Source organism: Alexandromys fortis, unplaced genomic scaffold, assembly GCF_014885135.2.
Source record: "Alexandromys fortis isolate MF-2015 unplaced genomic scaffold, M_Fortis_MF-2015_v1.1 scaffold_102, whole genome shotgun sequence".
NCBI classification, from domain to species: Eukaryota; Metazoa; Chordata; class Mammalia; order Rodentia; family Cricetidae; genus Alexandromys; species Alexandromys fortis.
Window position 1 is genome coordinate 5,973,748 of NW_026067984.1, and position 18,148 is coordinate 5,991,895.

Below are 18,148 nucleotides of genomic sequence, written 5' to 3' on the forward strand. Positions count from 1 at the left end.
AAGGCATCCTCCCCTCGGATTCGCTGTCGCTGTCCCTCCCCTAGGAGCGTTGGCAGCTGCTGGGGCATCCCAGTGGGAAATCTTTCCCAGCCACCGCCAGCGCGGCGGGCGAGCAGCAGCTAAGCGCAGTCCAGGGTGGGGACGGCTCCCGGGAGGCTCCAGCGCCGCCAGCTCAACGGCTCCTAGGTCCCTCAGGTGCATCCTCCAAGTCCAACAAGAGGACACCTTGACAACGTGGGGCGGGTTCCCTCGGCACCCAGGGACCTGCCGTAGTGTAACAACACTTGCCTCTGTGCTCCACGAAGCAAGGTCTGGGCGAGGGAGCGCGGGAGAAGTCGCAGCCGTAGCGAGCGACCGCCCTACCTGCGCGGCGCGCTGCCGAGGCGCGCTCCCGCCCACCCGCGTGCTCGCGCGGCGCCCTCCCGGCGGCGCGCGCTCGGCCTCCCTACACCCTCGCGGTGCCGGGGCCTGCCAGCCCGCGCGTCCCCCGCTCGCCCTCGCGGCCGCCCGCTCGCCCCCACCGCCCCGCGCGCCCTCGCTCGCGCACGCGCACGCCGCGGCCGGGCAGCCCTCGGCGCTGTCATGGCGGCGAGGAGCAGCTCCAGTGGGCACAGGGGCGGTCCCGCGCGCTTCGGCTGGGCGATCCGTGGCAGTAGCATCCTCAGCCCCCCCGCAGCAGCACGAGTCGCGGTGTCGCTAGCGCCTGCAGCAGTTGCTCGAGCAGGGTTGAGCGCAGGGGTGGGGCGGCCTAGGAAAACCATGGAGTTCTAGGCAGCCGCGGGCTCCCGGGGAGCGGACTAGGGAAACTTGGAGGCAGCGACCAGGTGCATTGACCTTCCTCTCCCTCCCCTCCTCTCCCCGCAGTCGGCGTCTGGCCTGCCTTCCCGCCCCTACACACACCTCCCTTCCTCTCCTCAGCGGAGCTCAGGTGCCGGGGCGAGGTGCTCCACTCCTCCCCCTGGGCCGAGCGCTGAGCAGAATCACCGCCCCCTTCCCCCGCCTTTTCCTGCCCTGGATCACCGCCGCCACCTCCGTCTCTGCGCCCCGGCTGGGGTGAGGACGAGGCCGGAGTCTCTGGGTGAGGAGGAACTTTGTGCCTCAGTGGTCGCGGGGGGTCCCCTCCTTCCCCCCCCCCCCGCGACAGTTTCCCCGCGATGCACCTGCCTGCGCCCACCACCTGCGCGGGCTGGGGGAGGAGGGGACGGGCCCCGCGGCCCGGAGGACCCGCCTTCGCCCGGAGCCCGGGAGGAGCGGCCGGCTGGCCCTCGGGTGCCTTTAGTAACTTATTGGACAGACAGTAACTATTTCCCTCTCCTCCCTAAAAAATCCCACGACCAACCTAGCCTCTTTAACATGTGTTTAATCTTCCAATAGGGTTTGGCGTTGTTGTCAGCCTCGGGGAGAGAGATTGGACAAATATTCTCCAAGAGGAGGAGGGCGACGCCAAGGACTTTCCACATCAACTGCTTTTGGGGTTTCTCCTCAAGTTGGAACAGAAACCCCTTTTGATTTAGCGTTTGCCTGTGTTGTGCCTCCGGTTAGTGCAGCGACCGCTGGCCCAGAGTGACTCTGAGTTGTCCTTTCTGGTGAGCTAGTAATGGCTAGTGAAGACAATCGTGCCCCTTCCCGGCCACCAACAGGTGATGACGGGGGAGGTGGAGGAAAAGAAGAAACCCCTACAGTAGGGGGTGCGTTGTCCCTGAAGCCGGGGCTCCCCATCAGGGGCATCAGAATGAAATTCGCCGTGCTGACCGGGTTGGTGGAAGTTGGAGAAGTGTCCAATAGGGATATTGTAGAAACTGTCTTTAACCTGGTGAGTAGATCAATATTTTATAAGCATATACTTTTCTCGGTGAGTTGGGGAACAAGACGAAGCTGGGGTCATGTGCTTCACTCAAACTAATGGCTTTTTCCACAGAGAGACACAAAATTCCACTTGACCTAAATGAAACAATTGCTTGTATTTCAGTTGAAAGAAAATTATGCAAAATTTGACACTTCAGGTTTTGAATGAACATATCACTTTGTGCAAGGGAAGCAAGTGTCCATTTGGAAGTCTATCTCCGAGTGTGTGCGCGTGTGTGTCAGGTGTTCAATGCAGAATTTGACTAATTTTTTCCCCCTTGGAGTGTATGTTTTTTAAGCCTGCATTTCTCTTTCACATTTTAAATACGTGACCTTTTTTTTGGACTTAGGAACTGATATAAGTCTTTATCTAAGTTATATTTTGCCATAGTTAGTTTTAAACACAAAATTTACATCCGTAGTGTTAATAAAAGGCTAGCATTGCAAATTAGTATTTTTAATTTTGGCTAGTCTTAGTTTTAGAAATAACTGGAAAAGGTTAAATTTTGGAGTGCATATAGGGTTATATTCAAAGTAATCTTGTGATAATTGAACGGCAACTTGAAAAAGGCCTGAGGCAGCCGTAGGATGAGCTTTATGTTTGTGTAAATTTGTGTGTAGCAGTAAAACACACTTGGTCATTGGAAGTTGCTGATTATACTATAGTGGGCTTTGACTCATTTTTTTTTTTTCTCTGTGACTCATTTTAAGTGGCTATGAGATACTTTCTTTTTTCCCTCCATTCTAAGAAATTACCGTTAGTGGAACCTTTTTAGACTTTTTAGTTCTGTGCTGATTATCAACTTAAAAGAATCAAAAAGGAATCTGGCTTTAAAATAATTTCCTTTCTTTCATTCAACCAGTGTGAGAAGATAATATGTGATACCAAATAGAAGTGTGCAGTAGTTGTGGTAACTGTCCAGTAGCCATTCCTTTGCCTCTGTATTGTCACGGTGAGACTGGTTTTACTTCAGGCAGTTAAGTATTTCCTAGTGGTTCAGTCATTTGCAATATAGAGTCTAGAATGACATAGTAGGTGGTGAAATTCACTTGCTTTTGAAGCCTGAAAACTTTAAACTGTATTTTATTTTTCTCTGGATTATTGTAATGCCACTTTAGATATAAATACCGACAGACATTCATACATGCATTTTGAAACTATATATTATGGACATGATCAAATATATAAAAAGTTGAATAGCATAGTTAACTCTGGTATCCATCATCCAGCTTCAACATTTTGGGGATCTTTTGTGTGTTTGGAACTTTCAAAAGTGAGCTTCCAGATAAAACACAAATTCATCTATTTCTTTACCTCAAAAAACTGGAGTTTTTTTTTTTTTTTTGGTTACTTTTTCTGAACCTAATTGTACTGTCGACGGTAAATAGAAATTGGTATAGTTCATACTTGTTTGTATGTGAAAACATGACGTTCACCTGTTCTTTATAGTGTGCTGTGTTGGGGTGAATGAACAAACAGGAATCACTTCCATTTTTATCGTTAAAGAAAGTGTAAACTCTGTATTAATAGTTTGCTGAAGTGTAGGACTGATAAAGACTTTAAGGTCAGGTCCCTCCTAGTTTGTAGGGTAGTGCGTGGCAAGCCCTCTTCTTCAGCATTCCTTCTTTGAGGAGCGTGGGGAGAGTGGCCTAGACGAGTAGATTTGTCTTCCTTTAGACTACTTTTTGTGATTAGAACATGAGCTCTAAAATTATGGGAACTAAAGTGTTGGTAGTGCAGCTAGTTCATCTCATTGCTGCTGTTGCTGTGGATAGAGTGTGAGTTGTAATTCTATTCCAAGGAGGAACCATCTATTCTGTGCCAGGCACTGGGCCAGGTGGCTTTACTATTTAAGTCTTTCCTGAACACTCTTCTAATGCATATGTGCCTTTTCAATGATGAGGAAACCAAGATACTGAAAAGTTAAATAGATTGACTACAATGTGCTCTTTAGGCTTGGTCTTTTCAGGAATGTACCTGTCACATGAATTGGTGTGGAGTTGTTTTCATCTCTGAGCAGCTTTTTTGCACCTTAGGTATTGCTTTCCTCAAGGGCACAACAGTCATTCATCTTGATAAATATTCATGGCTAAACCTTCACCAGTGGATTTTATTCCTTTTTATCTAACTTTCAAAAAACTTTACACGATATTGCTTTAAAAATATCTCAAAACTAAACATAATTGTTTTAGTTCTTCATGTAATTGGTATCTCATTTAGTCTGTGCAGGAAGGTGATTATTAACTTTTTTCTTTTCTTTTTTGTGCGTGTGTATGTACTAGTGTATGTTTGTGTGTAGGCCAGAGGTTAATGTCTGGTGTTGTCCTCAGTTACTTCTCCATCTTATTTATTTTTTTTAATATTTTATTTATTATTATTGTGTGTGTATAAGTGCCAGTGAGCACGCTGCGGCATGGGTGTGGAGGTCAGAGGGCAGATTTGGGGTGTTGGTTCTCTCCTTCCATCTTGGTGAGAAGAGTGTCTTCTCTTCATGTTTGTCCTCCCTCCCTCCCTCATTATGTATTCCTACCTGGCCTTTGCAGAGCAGACTGGCTTAAAACTTTCTATGTAGACCAGACAGGCTTAAAACTTATTGGAATCCTCCTGCTTCTGCCTCCTGGGATTACAAGTGTGTACCACTATACCTGATAACTAATCTCTCTCTGTCTCTCTATCAGTGTTCTGCCCATATGTATATCTGTGTGAGGGTTTCAGATGTCTTGTAGTTGGAGTTACAGAGGAGGAGGAGGAACTTTCTGCCTTGTGGGTGCTCGGAATTGAACCTAGGTTTTCTGGAAGAGGAAAACCACTGAGATATCTCTCTAGCACCCCAACTTTTTTAACAGTACATTGAATTGAAATTTCCAAAATTGTGAAAAGTTGGAAGCAAACAACAGAACATGAGACATGTATGCTGTATACTCCCACAGAGCTCACCTGGGAGTATATAGCACATGTAAGTCATGGAATTGAAGCAATGTAAGCCTTGTGAACCTTCATCTGTAAAGAGTCTCAACTCTGCAATGGTGGCACATGCCTTTAATCCCAGCACTTGGGAGGCAGAGGCAAGCAGATCTCTGTGAGTTTGAGGCCAGCCTGGTCTACAGAGTCAGTTCCAGGACAGCCAAGGCTATATGAAGAAACCCTGCCCCAGAAAAACCACACACACACAGAGACACAGAAACTTAAGTCTTCAGTGGAGTTTTTATTAATAAATAAAAACTAACTTTTTATGTAGTTAGGTTGCTATTGGTGGGATGAAACACCATGACCAAAAGCAAGCTGGGGAGGCAATGCTTTATTTGGCTTATTCTTCCATACCACTGTTCATCATCAAAGGAAGTCAAAACAAGAACTCAAACGGGACAGGAACCTGGAGGTAGAAACTGATGCAGAGGCCATGGAGGGGAGCTGCTTACTGGCTTGCTCACCATGACTTGCTCAGCCTGCTTTCTTATAGAACCCAGGGCCACCATCCCAGGGATAGCACCACTCACAATGGTCTGGACCCTCTCCCATCAATCACTAATTAAGGAAATGTCCTGTAGACTTGCCTACAGCCTGATCATATGGAGGCATTTTCTTAACAGGTTCCTTTCTCTCGTATGACTCTAGCTTGTGTTAAGTTGACATAAGACTTGCCACTGCAGGGATCATAGCTTTTCCCACTTTTTAGGCTTATTGTTATTAAAGTGGGAGTATGTTCGTGTGTGTGTGTGTTCTTTCATCCCTGTTTTGGGAGATGAGGTCTCTATGTTAGCCTTGTGCTTCAGAATTCAAAGTGATCTTTCTATTCCAGCCTCTCCCATAGCTAGGACTAAAGGCACAGACCAGTGCGCCCAACTAAAAACATGTTCTACAAACTTTAAAAAACTAATTAAATATTTGTCACTTTAAAAACTAAGTTTCTAATGTTAAAAACAACCTGTCTTGGCAGAGTTGTCCAAATAGTAAGAGGTAGGGCTGCACAACTCCAGACGTCTGGCTCCATAGGGTGTTGTTCCCCAGCTTTGCTCTGATAGCTTGTTATAAATTCCTTTCAAAGTTACAATCTTGGCTCAGTGGTTAAGAGCGCCAGCTGCTCTTCCAGAGGACCCAGCCTCAATTCCCAGCACCCACATAGAGCTCACAACTGTCTATAAATTTATTTCCAGGAGATCTAACACCTTCACACCAATGCATATAAAATAAAGTAAATCATAAAAAATCCTTTAAAAAGTCCAGGTGGTGGTGGTGCACACTCTTAATCCCAGCACTCAAGAGGCAGAGGCTGGCAGATCTCTTTGAGTTTGAGGCCAGCCTGGTTTACAAGAGCTAATTCCAGGATAGGCTCCAAAGCTACAGTGAAATTCTGTCTCGAAAAACCACACACACACACACACACACACACACACACACACACACACACTCTTTTAAAAAAAGAAGAAAGTTACTATCTCTTGTTATTTCTTTTACAAATCTGTTTCTCGGTTAAATTTTTTTAAACTGATTTTTATTGAGCTCTTCATTTTTCTCTGCTTCCCTCCCTCCCTCTCCTCTCCCCTTAAACCCTCTCCCAAGGTCCCCATGCTCCCAATTTACTCAGGAGATCTTGTCTTTTTCTACTTCCCATGTAGATTAGATCCATGTATGTCTCCCTTAGTGTCCTCATTGTTCTCTGGGATTGTGATTTGTAGGCTGCTTTTCTTTGTTTTATGTTTAAAAACCACTTATGAGTGAGTATATATGATAATTGTCTTTCTGGGTCTAGGTTACCTCACTCAAAATGATGTTTTCTAGCTCCATCCATTTGCCTGCAAATTTTACATTTTCCTTATACATTCTTCAGGCGAGGGGCATTTAGGTTGTTTCCAGCTTCTGGCTCTGACAAACAATGCTTCTATGAACATAGTTGAGCACATGTCCTTGTGGCATGATTGAGCATCCTTTGGCTATATACCCAAAAGTGGTATTGTTGGGTCTTGAGGAAGGTTGTTTCCTAATTTTCTGAGAAATCGCCACACTGATATCCAAAGGGGCTGTACCAGTTTGCACTCCCACCAGCAATGCAGGAGTGTTTCTTTACCCCACAACTTCTCCAGCATAAGCTGTCATCAGTGTTTTTGATCTTGGCCATTCTTATAGGTATAAGATGGAATCTCAGAGTTGTTTTGATTTGCATTTCTCTGATGACTAAGGATGTTGAACATTTCATTAAGTGTCTTTCAGCCATTTTAGATTCCTCTGTTGAGAGTTCTCTGTTTAGGTCTGTACTCCATTTTTCCTTTTGGATTATTTGTTCTTTTGATGACCAATTTCTTGAGTTCTTTGTATATTTTGGAGATCAGACCTCTCTGTCTGATGTGGGGTTAGTGAAGATCTTTTCTCATTCTGTAGGCTGTCGTTTTCTCTTGTTGACTGTGTGCTTTACAGAAGCTTTTCAGTTTCAGGAGTCCCATTTATTAATTGTTTCTCTCAGTGCCTGTGTTACTGGGGTTATATTTAGGAAGTGGTTCCCTGTGCCAGTGTGTTCAAGTGTACTTCCCACTTTCTCTTCTATGAGGTTTAGTGTGGCTGCCTTTATGTTGAAGTCTTCGATCCATTTGGACTTGAGTTTTGTGCGTGGTGATAGATATGGCTCTATTTTCATTCTTCTACATGTTGATATCCAGTTATGCCAGCACCATTTGTTAAATATGCTTTCTTTTTTCCATTTGATATCATTTGCTTCTTGGTCAAAAATCAGGTATTCGAAAGTGTGTGGATTGATATCCAGGTCTTCGATTCGGTTCCATTGGTCTGTTTTTATACCAATTCTCAGTTAAATTTTTATGAATAGTACACTAGCTTCTCCACCTGTACTTTTCTCGTGCTGCAATTTAAAGCCATTTTCTTTTGTTTTCATTCATGTGTTTACTTATCAGACACTGAATGCAGAACAATTACTATTTTGTCATATTTCAAGAACTTGCTGTGGGGCTGGTGAGATGGCTCAGTGATTAAGAACACTGACTGCTCCTCCAGAGGACCGGGTTCAGTTCCCAGCACCCACATGGTAGCTTGCAGCTGTCTGTAACTCCAGTTCCAGAGAATCTGACATCGTTATATCAATGTGCATGAAATAAAGTTAAATAAAGTTTAAAAAAAAACTTGCTGCAGAGTTTAAGATTTCTCTTCATTTAAAGATACTCAATGATATTTAACTGAAGAAAAGTGAGCTGGGTGGTGGTGGTGCATATCTTTAATCACAGCATTTGGGAGGCAGAGCATGTGGATCTCTGAGTTTGAGGCCAGCTTGGTCTACAGAGAGAGAGTTCCAGGACAACCAGGACTGTTACAGAAAGAAACCCTGTCCTGAAAAACCAAAACCAAAACAACAACAGCAACAACAAAACAAACCCCAAAACAAACCAACCCCCCCAAAACAAACAACAACAACAACAACAAAGACTACTGTTTTTCTTAGGCTGCTAAGAAATATATGTTTTCATGATTTCTTTTGTTATTTATTTTTGAGACAGGGTCTTTTATTAGTTATGGTTCTCTAGAGTAACAGAACTTATAAAATGAATCTCTTCATATATATAAAGGGATTATTAGAATGACTGTGGTTCATCCAGTTCAACAATAGCTGCCTATAAATGGAAGGTCCAAGAAACTAGTAGTCGTTCAGTTGATGCAGCTGTCTCAGCTGGTTTTCAGTGTACTCCGGGATCCTGAAGAAGTAGGCTCAGCTGTGACTGGAGGAATGGATGTGCTATCAAGGTGAGAGCAAGCAGGCAAAGAGCAAAGCTTTTTTCTTCCATGTCCTTATATAGGCTTCTAGCGTAAGGTATAGCCCGGATTAGAGTTGGGTTTTCTCAACTCAAAAAGTCTGGATTAAAGGTATGTCTTCCTACTGTAAAGATCTGAATTAGAAATAGATCTTACCACTTCAAATTAAGCAAAGAATCCCTGCAGGCATTCTCTTTATTTTTGGGTGTTAGTTAATTCCAGATGTAGTTAAGTTGACATCCCCACCCTTTTTTATTGGGTTTTTGAAACAGGGTCACTCTCTATGTAGTCCTGAGTGTACTGTTCACTCTGTAGAACAGGCTGGCCTTAAACTCAGAGAGATCTACCTGCCTCTGCCTCCGGAGTGCTAGGATTAGAGGTATATGCTACCATGTCCAGTAGTTTTCTGTAACCCCCCCTGTTTATTAGCCTCCCTGTGTAATATGTAGTGATGCTGAGCTAGAACTTTCTGTGTAGCCTAGGCTAGTTTTGAATTTGAGATCCTCCTACTTCGTCTTCCTGAGTACCCGGATTACAAATATATAATAACACCATCATGCACAGTCTATGATTTTTAATTTAAATGTAACAGCTTGAAAAATGGAATATGATTCTTTATTATTTACTGTGTATCAATTTACATATATTCTCAATAAATAGAGGAGCTAGGTATTAAATAAATCCTTTTATTGACTGTGCATAATACCCTTTGTGGACCTAAGTGGGCAGCAGCTGTTCTGTTCTAACTGACTCTTGTCTTGCATTAATGGGAACTTGGTAGTTTTGTACATCTTTAGTTTTTGGAGCAAAAAATTTGGAATCTAGAGTTAAAAAACTTTTAAAAATAGAAATTACAATGTTTAAAAATTTTATATGGACTTTATAAATAGTTGGTTACTTTTCAAACTTTTTTATGTGTGTATGTGTATGGTGTATGTGTCTGTAAACAGGTGTGCGAGCCTGTGCACTTCCTCACAAGCACATAGAGAAGTCAGGGGAGGATCTGTTCTGTTACATTCAGCCTTACTCATTCGAGGCAGGGTCTCTCACTGAATCTAGAGCCAGGCCAATGACCTAGCTACCCACCTGTCTCTACACTTTTCAAACTCTTATATGAACTTTAATATAAAGATACTTACTCATCCAATGGTTTTTTTATTGTCATGTTAGTGTCTAGATTACTTCCTATATAATGCCTATAATTGCACATTTAAGGATTAAGAATAATCCCCTCTATAAACATTCTTGCCAGTGATCTTTTTGTAATTGGTATTAGTGATAGAAAACCCAACTGCTGGTGAACTTGGTGTTGTACACCTTTAATCCCAGCACTTGGGAGGCAGAGGCAGGCAGATCTCTATGAGTTGGAGGCCAGCCTGGGCTACAGAGAAGGTTCCAGGACAGCCAGGTTATACACACAGACACAGACACACACACAGACACACAGACACACACACACACACATACACACACACATACACACAAAACCTGTTTTGATAACCCTATTCCCCCACCATAAAGGAAAACTCAACTGCTTTGAGCACAGTAAAAGGATTTATGGAATTATTTGTCTGGAGTCCAAAGGTAGGGCAAGATTTCAACTAACAGTTTCATTTTGTTTCTGTTTTGCATTTCCTGATTTCAGTCTGGTGTATTCCTCTCAGGTTGTGGTATGGCTGGTTACCAGGCAGGGTACTGGGGGCCACTTTTGTCGTATCTTTTGCTAGATTAACTATGTCCCTATGTTCTGAACTAATTGGACCATTGACCAGTGAAATGTGCTGATGAGCTTATGTGGCATGTATAGTTTATTTACCTAGTTCTGCTATTTTAAGTCAATTTATAGAGCTTTTCAGCCATTATTACAATTTAATCTCATTTTTATTATCTAGTTTTGGAATATTTATATTTTTATTCAAGGCATTAAAATTTTAATTAGCCTGTGATAAATTTTGAGTTAACTTTTGTACGATGTGATTTTTTTTTAAAACATGATTATTTGCCTCACTGCTGTTTGCTGAGAAGCTGTTCTTAGTATTTTCTGTCTTGGTGCCATTGCTGTAAGTGTAAATATCTGTCTTGACTCTCTGTTTTCATTAAAATTTTGTGGGTGTCTGTATGTGTGCATGTGCATGCAGGTACATGTATGTATACTTTTATGTGTATGTATGGGGGTCAGAAATTGAAGATTTTGTATCTTCAATTGTTGTCCACCTTATGATGTTCCTTTTCCCCCCTAGAGAACAGATTTTTTTAAATTAATTCTTAATTTTGTCATTTGTGCCACTCCCCCCTCCATTTTTCCTGTCTAGCCCTTCCCATCCATACTTTCCCCTTTGTTCCATTTCAAATTCATTTTTATTCTTTGTTATTGTGACACATATATGTATATGAATGCGGACATATATGTGTGTGTATGTGAACACACACATACTAATACATGTGTGTATGTGTGTGTGTAACCTGCTGCTTATATATTTGTGAAGGCTGACTTGTCAGGATTGATAACCATTTATGATGCTTATCTCTGGGGAAGAAAAAGTCCCCCTCTCAGCAGGTCTTTTTCTAGGGATGGGACACCAGGTGACCCCTCCCCCCATCCATGTTGGCTTGTTTGCTGATTCTGTCATTGTTTAAGCAGTCACACCGTTGCCATTTTCTGGATGTCATTTCCCTGTCATACCTACAAGTTATCAGTTCTGTCAATTAAAAATTAAATTTTTTTTTAAAAAAATTAAAATTGTAAAAAAGTTAAAAAGGAGAAATCTAGATTATATACATTCTCTCTTCTCTCTAGTTTGGCTTTGGAGACAGTAGTTACTTTGAACATGCTAAGCAAGCAATCTATCATTGGACTGTGCCACAATTTCTGAGTTACTATTATTTAATTTTAAAATATGTTATTTTATGTGGGCACCACACACATGGTAGGTGCTCATGCAGGTCAGAAGAAGGCATGGAGTCTTCTGGAACTGGAGTTATGGTGGATGCTGGATCTCCTGAAAGAGCAACAAATGCTCTGAACCACTGAGCCGTCTCCTCAGTGACCCCAAATTACTTTTAATTTACTTAGCTAATAAAATATTTATTTTAGATGAATTTTTTGTGTGTGTACATCTTTCATGATTCTTTCAGACTTAATTGGGCTTATCCAGAATTAACTTCTGTGATTGAAATGTGTTGCCATGAAGTAGAGCATCTCTTACCTCCTTACTTTCCTTAGGAAGCTAGGTGCCAAGTGACTTATAAGATCGTGTGACTGCTATTTGTTCTATAACTTTGTTGTCTTTGTTGCCCTTTGATGCTCCCTTTTGGTTCTCAGGCTCTCCTTGACCAGATGTATCTCATCAGTCTCTTGTAATTTATGTTTTACAAACTCACGGTTTTACAAAGTGATGAGAGGCTGATATTTTTGCTCTTCTCTTTCTCCTTCATCCCACCCCTGTGTATATTTCTGTCTTTCTTTCTTTATTTTTTTAAAGTTCATTTATTTAGGGTCTTTCTATGCTGGCTTTGAGTTCTCATCATTTTGCCTTAGCTTCCCTATTATTAAGATTAAAGGCATGTGTCACCATATATGGGTTTATGTGTTCTTACAGAAAAGGGAGAAAACTCAGGATTTCTCATCTTTATTTTATTTTTATTTTTGAGGCAGTATGTCACGTGGCTCAGACTGGTTTCCAACTTCCTTTGTAATTAAGGATTGTTTCCCTGGGCTACTACACCCGACAACTCTGTTCCTTTAGAGATAAATCTATTGTTTGGGGATTGGAAAGATGTTCTCTTGTCTAATGAGATCTTTATTCAATGCCTAGTGACTTCATTACTATGATATTTTTACTCATAAACTATATTGAGTATCAAAGTTATGAGAATTTAAAATAATTTTACTTCTCATGAGACTGATGTTTGTTTTCTCCTACAAAAGATACTTCTCACATGAAGTAATATATGTATTAAGTCCTATAATACAATTTTTATGTTTTTTGAGGCTTTAGTCCCTTAAATAATATCTCAGAACTTGTAAAATATATCACATTAAAGCACAAATCATTTTTAAAAGTGCTGATTTAATATTAATTTAAAAAATCAGACAAAACTATAATAATATAGTAATTAATCTCAACTGTCATGTCAGGATATAATTTAACAAACAAAGCAGGCACTAATTTAAAGCAGTTCATTAGTGTTTAAAATGGTGAAGAGCTTGGGCATGGTGGCAGTCCCTGCATCAGGAGGCAGAGGCAGAGCTGGACAGAAGGGTCACTCCAGGTTCAAGGTTCTTTAGAGTTCCAGGTCCAAGGCCAAGATCAACTGGTTCTTCAGAGTAACATTCCAGCCTAGCTGGGGCTACAGAAGCTAAACCCTGACACAGTAACAAAAACATAAGACAACAAAAGAAGAAAAGATTCATTAGTAAAGATTATATAAAGTCATTTAGGAAGTGAGTATTAATATCATCCTCAACTTTCTTAATTACTATGAAATTAATATTCAAAGGGATATTTTAAAATTTCTTCACCTGTTATGTCTAGACTACCATTTATTGTAGTGGAAAAAAAAAGTGATTTTTGAAGTTATTAAGCAGGCATTGCTTGCATGTCTCCAAGTTTCTCTTCTCCTACAATCTTCATATATAGCTAAGCTTCCCTCTGACGATTGTTAGAAGTTGTATATGAACTAATATCACTTCTATATTATTCCTCCATGGTTCTCTTTATGTTAGATAGCTCAGGCCGGTGTTAAAGTCAGTGTAGCTGAGGAAGACCTTGGACTTCTGATCTTCCTGACTTAACTTCACGGGTGCCACCACTCCCAACTTTATCCTATTCTTTACTAGTTCTGTAGGAGGCAATTGAAATCAAAGCCATAAGCTGTAGTTTAATATTCACTTGAAAATGATGAAACTGACATAAAGCAAATATGACTTACTTAAGTCATTGCCTGTCTAAGCGCTCTGTAGTTGTGAGGAGATACCATGACCGTAACAACTCTTATAAAGGAACGCATTTAGTTGGGCTTGCTTACGTTTTTGGAGGTTCAGTCTGTTATCTTGATGGGAAGCATGGAGGTGTGCAGGCAGACATAGTGCGGGAGAGGTGGCCAAGAGTTTTACAGGATCTTCAGGTAGGAGGAGAGAGAGCCACTGGGCCTGGGTTGTGCTTCCGGAACCCAAGGCCAACCCCTTGCTACACTCTTCCTCCAACAAAGCCACACCTAACCACTCCCAAGTAGTGCCCCTTCCTGATGACTGAGCATTCAAATCTATGAACCTACGGTAGCCATTATTATCATTTTGTAATCTGAGCTCTAAGTCCCTGAGCCATGGGGTGGTATGTGACCGCAGAGAACCATGAATGTTAAATAGTGGCTCAGCATATCCTTTGGTTATGTAACTGAATTGAGTTTGGAGAAGTAGCTGGGTTGTTTGACTTCTCTATGTAGTCATATTTGCCTCTCAGGAGTTAGTGGTTTTTACCTTTGCTTTACTTTAAAAATGTGTGCTAAGAAAAGAGTGATTTTAATGAATACAATAGTTAAAATGAATCAGTGACATAGTTTATTATTGTACAAGGTCTTAGACTTTTCTTCTTAAGTTTAGGAGTTAGATTGGGGCCTGGAGAGATGGCCCAGTGGTTTAGACTGGCTATTCTTCCAGAGGACTCTGGATTCTCAGCACCCACGTTTCAGCTCACAACTGTCTGTAGCTTAAATTCCAGGGCTTCTGACACTCCCTCTTGTCTACAAGAAGAGATACCAGGCACAAATGCAGATAAAACACCCACCCGAATTGAAAAAAGAAAAATACTTAGTTGGTTTAGTTTCCAACATTGAAATGACCTTTTATGTTGATCATATAAGTCTGGAATTTGGGCTGAGGGATATATAGATAGTAGTAAAACATTTGCCTAGCATGTTTTGAGGCCCTGAGTTTGATCTCAAGCACCACAGAAAACAGAAGGAAAAAAACACCCTGTAATTATTTTTTATGGGTTCATATGTTGACCATGTTGAGCACATTAGTAGAAAAGAATGGTGGCTTTATTTATTTATTAATTTATTTGTAGAAAAACAGTGCTTGGTGTCATCTTTAGTGTTGAAAACTCTGTTAGTAGATCTCCATAACTCAAATGCTCATTCCTTGAAGTTGATTTACTTCTATGGTAGATTTATACAATAAAGTCACACCTATTCAAATTTAGAGGCAAGACTGTTCTGACAGGTTAGGGTATGAATTTAAATGTTCTGGTAAGTGATTTAAGAAGAATAAACTATGAAAAAGATTTTAAAGTAGAATGTTTATATTTTGCTTTTTGACTATAATTTTTATGTTTTAATAATTTGATACTACTTCCTTTCATGATTAAATATTTTCATTCAATGTTCCAGTCATGGTAGTAGTGGTGCAACGAATAAAGTATTGAACAAGGTAAATTTGGATCCTGCCTTTATGGAGCTTATAGTATAAATTATTTTAGCTTCCAGTAAACTCATTTCTTCCACCTATATCTTTTAGTCTTTGATTTGTTTTTTTCTTCTCCCCTCCTCTGCTTTTTTTTTTGTGTTGGTGTAGTATACTCGAAGCAAGTGCTATAAAACTGAGCTGTTTTCTAAGCCCACAAGTGTGTTTTCTAATACTTTATAAATATACTTAGTTATTCCTGTCTTTATAGTTCCTAAGAAAATAGATTATATCTTTGTGATTTTTAGTTTGTGGACCACACTTAGCACTGAGAAGATGGTGCTGTTTCTTATATATCTTTCATTAGGAATTCCTTTTCTTCTTTAGCTAAACTGTCGTGATGGATACTCTTGTGCCAGTATCTAAGTGCAATTCTGTAGGTATTTGGTTTCTGATTCTTTTTCTACCTCATTTGGAAAGATGTTGGTTGGGGGATAGTCCATATGGAAGGATTTGTAGTGCATTTTTCTACTTTTAAACTTTGTGCTTTTTTGCTATATTGCATACAGTGAGTTGTTTAGACAGTTCTGTGTTAACTTTGGGTCGTTAAATTGAATTTGGTGTTTGGAAATATGGTGTCAATACTGATTATGTAGTAGTCTTTTCTATTTTGTATATTTTTGGTTCTACAATATTAGTTTGGGCACTTTTTTTGCATGTATATTTAAAATACTGTTTTTTTCCTGTTCTATCTTTTTGAGTCTTCATTTCTTTCAAGTAACTATATAGCAGCTGGAGTATTTTTCCAAAATTAAAAATCTGACCATTTTGATGATTTTGTTTCAAAACATTTTTTTTTTTTAGTTTTTCATTAATTTCTGAGTAAAGGCTGAGTTTTTTTATTTTTTTATTTTTTTTTTTAAGGCTGAGTTTTGTCGCCGTCCACTTCCCCAACTTTTTTCTCCTTGGACAGGATCTCACTTTGTAGCCTTGTCTGGCTTGAACTTGCTATGTTGATCAGGTTTTGAACCCTGAGAGATTCACCTGCCTCTGCCTCTGGAGTGCTGGTATTGAAGGCATGCGCCACACCTGGCAAGGCCAAGTTCCTTAATGTAACATATAAATGATTTGTCTGTTGGCTTGTGTCTTGGCATCTTGTGCATCAAACGAAATGATACTGAAATTTGGTTCCCCCTCCAGAAAAAAGAAGATTACAGTGAATATAACACCCCATTCCCTCATTTAAAAACTAGCTGGTGAGGCACTCGACTAAACATGGTTAAGGCCCTACATTTAATATCGAGTACTAGAAACAAAATAAAACAAAACACTATTAAAAAACAGCCAAATGCAAGTCCAAGCTGGACTAAATAACCACACTCTATCTGGGAAAAAAAGTAAATTAGTGTTAAGACAGCAGTGAGGAGCAGAACACAGTCGCTTTGTTTCAACTGAATTGTTTTTTGTTTTCAGTGGGAGATTATTTTTATTTATTTTTTTGTGAAGATAGGAATTGAACCCAGATCCTTGAACACGCTTTACCACAGAGATACACTTCCAGTCATAAATTTATTCTGCCAGTTGTACGTATCTCTGAGGGAACATAGTGTTTCATTATGTGTGTGAAGTGTAATGCTTACTTAGGTGGCTTGTATGTTTTGTTTTGCATTCTCACATACTTTTGAACAAATCTGAGAAGTGGAAGAGGGAGGGAATTGTAAATAAGTGTGGCATTTGAGAAGATAATCCACTTTTACTTCCAGGAGCATGCAGTTAATCCTTGGCTGTGTTCTATCCCATGGGAAAGGGGAGTCAGTAACACTAGCGAATGCTGCCACCTGTGTTACGAAAAGCAGCCCGACAGCCTGATACAGCTCGAACCTGTGCTGCTTCACAGAAAACGGTGGCATTCTCTACTGTCTGAGAGCCTTTCTTGTCTTTTGTCTGTTCTGATTTTTCAAATCTAAGTCAAATAAAAGATAAAGTATTAAAAATTAAAATAGGTGAGTTTTGAGACTATGAATTGTCTTAATGTTGTATCACGATATAACACTGTATATTTTGACTTTTGTGTTCACTTTCTTATGTGTCAAGTGATGCATATAATTTATACTTATTTAAACTATCTATCAATCAGTTTTCTTGTATTCTGATAATCAAGAAAAATGAAACGACTAATTCTTTGGTATTCTTTATTATTTAGAAATTAAAAAAAGGTAGAAAAATTGGGAATACTTAAAGTTTTGGCAAGTTATTGGAAGTTTTATCTTTCCTTTTTTTTTTTTTTTTTTGGTTTTTCGAGACAGGGTTTTTCTGTAGCTTTAGAGGCTTTCCTGGAACTAGCTTTTGTAGACTAGGCTGGCCACCACCACCCAACTTGAAAGTTTTATCCTTCCTTCCTTCCTTCCTTCCTTTTTTTCTTTCCTTCAGTTTTTTTTTTTTTTTTCAAGACAGGTTTGTGTAATGCTAGTATCCTGGAATTCACTTTGTAGACCAGGCTGGCCTCGAACTCACAGAGTTCAGCCTGCCTCTGCCTCTGAAGTGCTGGGATTAAAGTCTTGTGCCACCACTGCCTGGCCTTACATGTTTATTTCAATTGTGAATTTTTTTTTAGTACTTTGAGGATGTCTTGATTATTAAATAATGCTCCAGCTTGAGATGCCTTTTTCTTTGAAGTCAGTTCCAGGGGAATGGCTCAATCTGTGTTCTTGTTGACCATTGTTGTCTCTGGAAACTTACCTTCTGACTCACTTAGGGTTAGTTTTCTTTCTTTCCATCTTTGTTTATACAAAGCCTGGCCATTTTCTTGTCCCTGAGACTTCAGCCTAACATTCTGCTTACTTGGCAAAACAGCAGTACATTGTTCCTTCTCTGTAGAGCCTTTAAATGTGTTTTTACTCCCTGTTTCTCAATTCATCTTCTCTCAAATACCAAAATATACTATAAATACTAATAAACATAAATATGTCACAATTTTTATATCAAGAACTTTGATTTTTTTCGTTTTTGTATCTTTCTAGTTTCTTTTTCTTAGTCACATTTTGGATGTTATTTCCTTAAGGATATAAACACTTTCATATTTTATTTAAATTTTTTCTCTTCATCTTATTTGTTTTTTTTTTTTTTTTTTTTTTTTTTTTTTTTTT

General features: G+C 40.0%; 1 protein-coding gene across 3 annotated transcripts in view; it reads left to right on the forward strand.

Annotated features, from left to right (window-relative positions):
* The first annotated feature begins 686 nt into the window (after positions 1-686).
* Positions 687-18,148, forward strand: part of Lrba (LPS responsive beige-like anchor protein) — a 468,170-nt gene continuing 450,708 nt past the window's right edge. For 2 of the 3 annotated variants that reach the window (XM_050158811.1, XM_050158813.1), the window contains exons 1-2: positions 935-1,078; positions 1,375-1,813. In XM_050158811.1, coding sequence (XP_050014768.1) covers positions 1,598-1,813 — 216 coding nt within the window. In that variant the 5' untranslated portion in view covers positions 935-1,078; positions 1,375-1,597. Of the gene's footprint in view, positions 825-934; positions 1,079-1,374; positions 1,814-18,148 lie in introns of those variants that run through there. The other variant, XM_050158812.1, reaches the window with a different exon arrangement.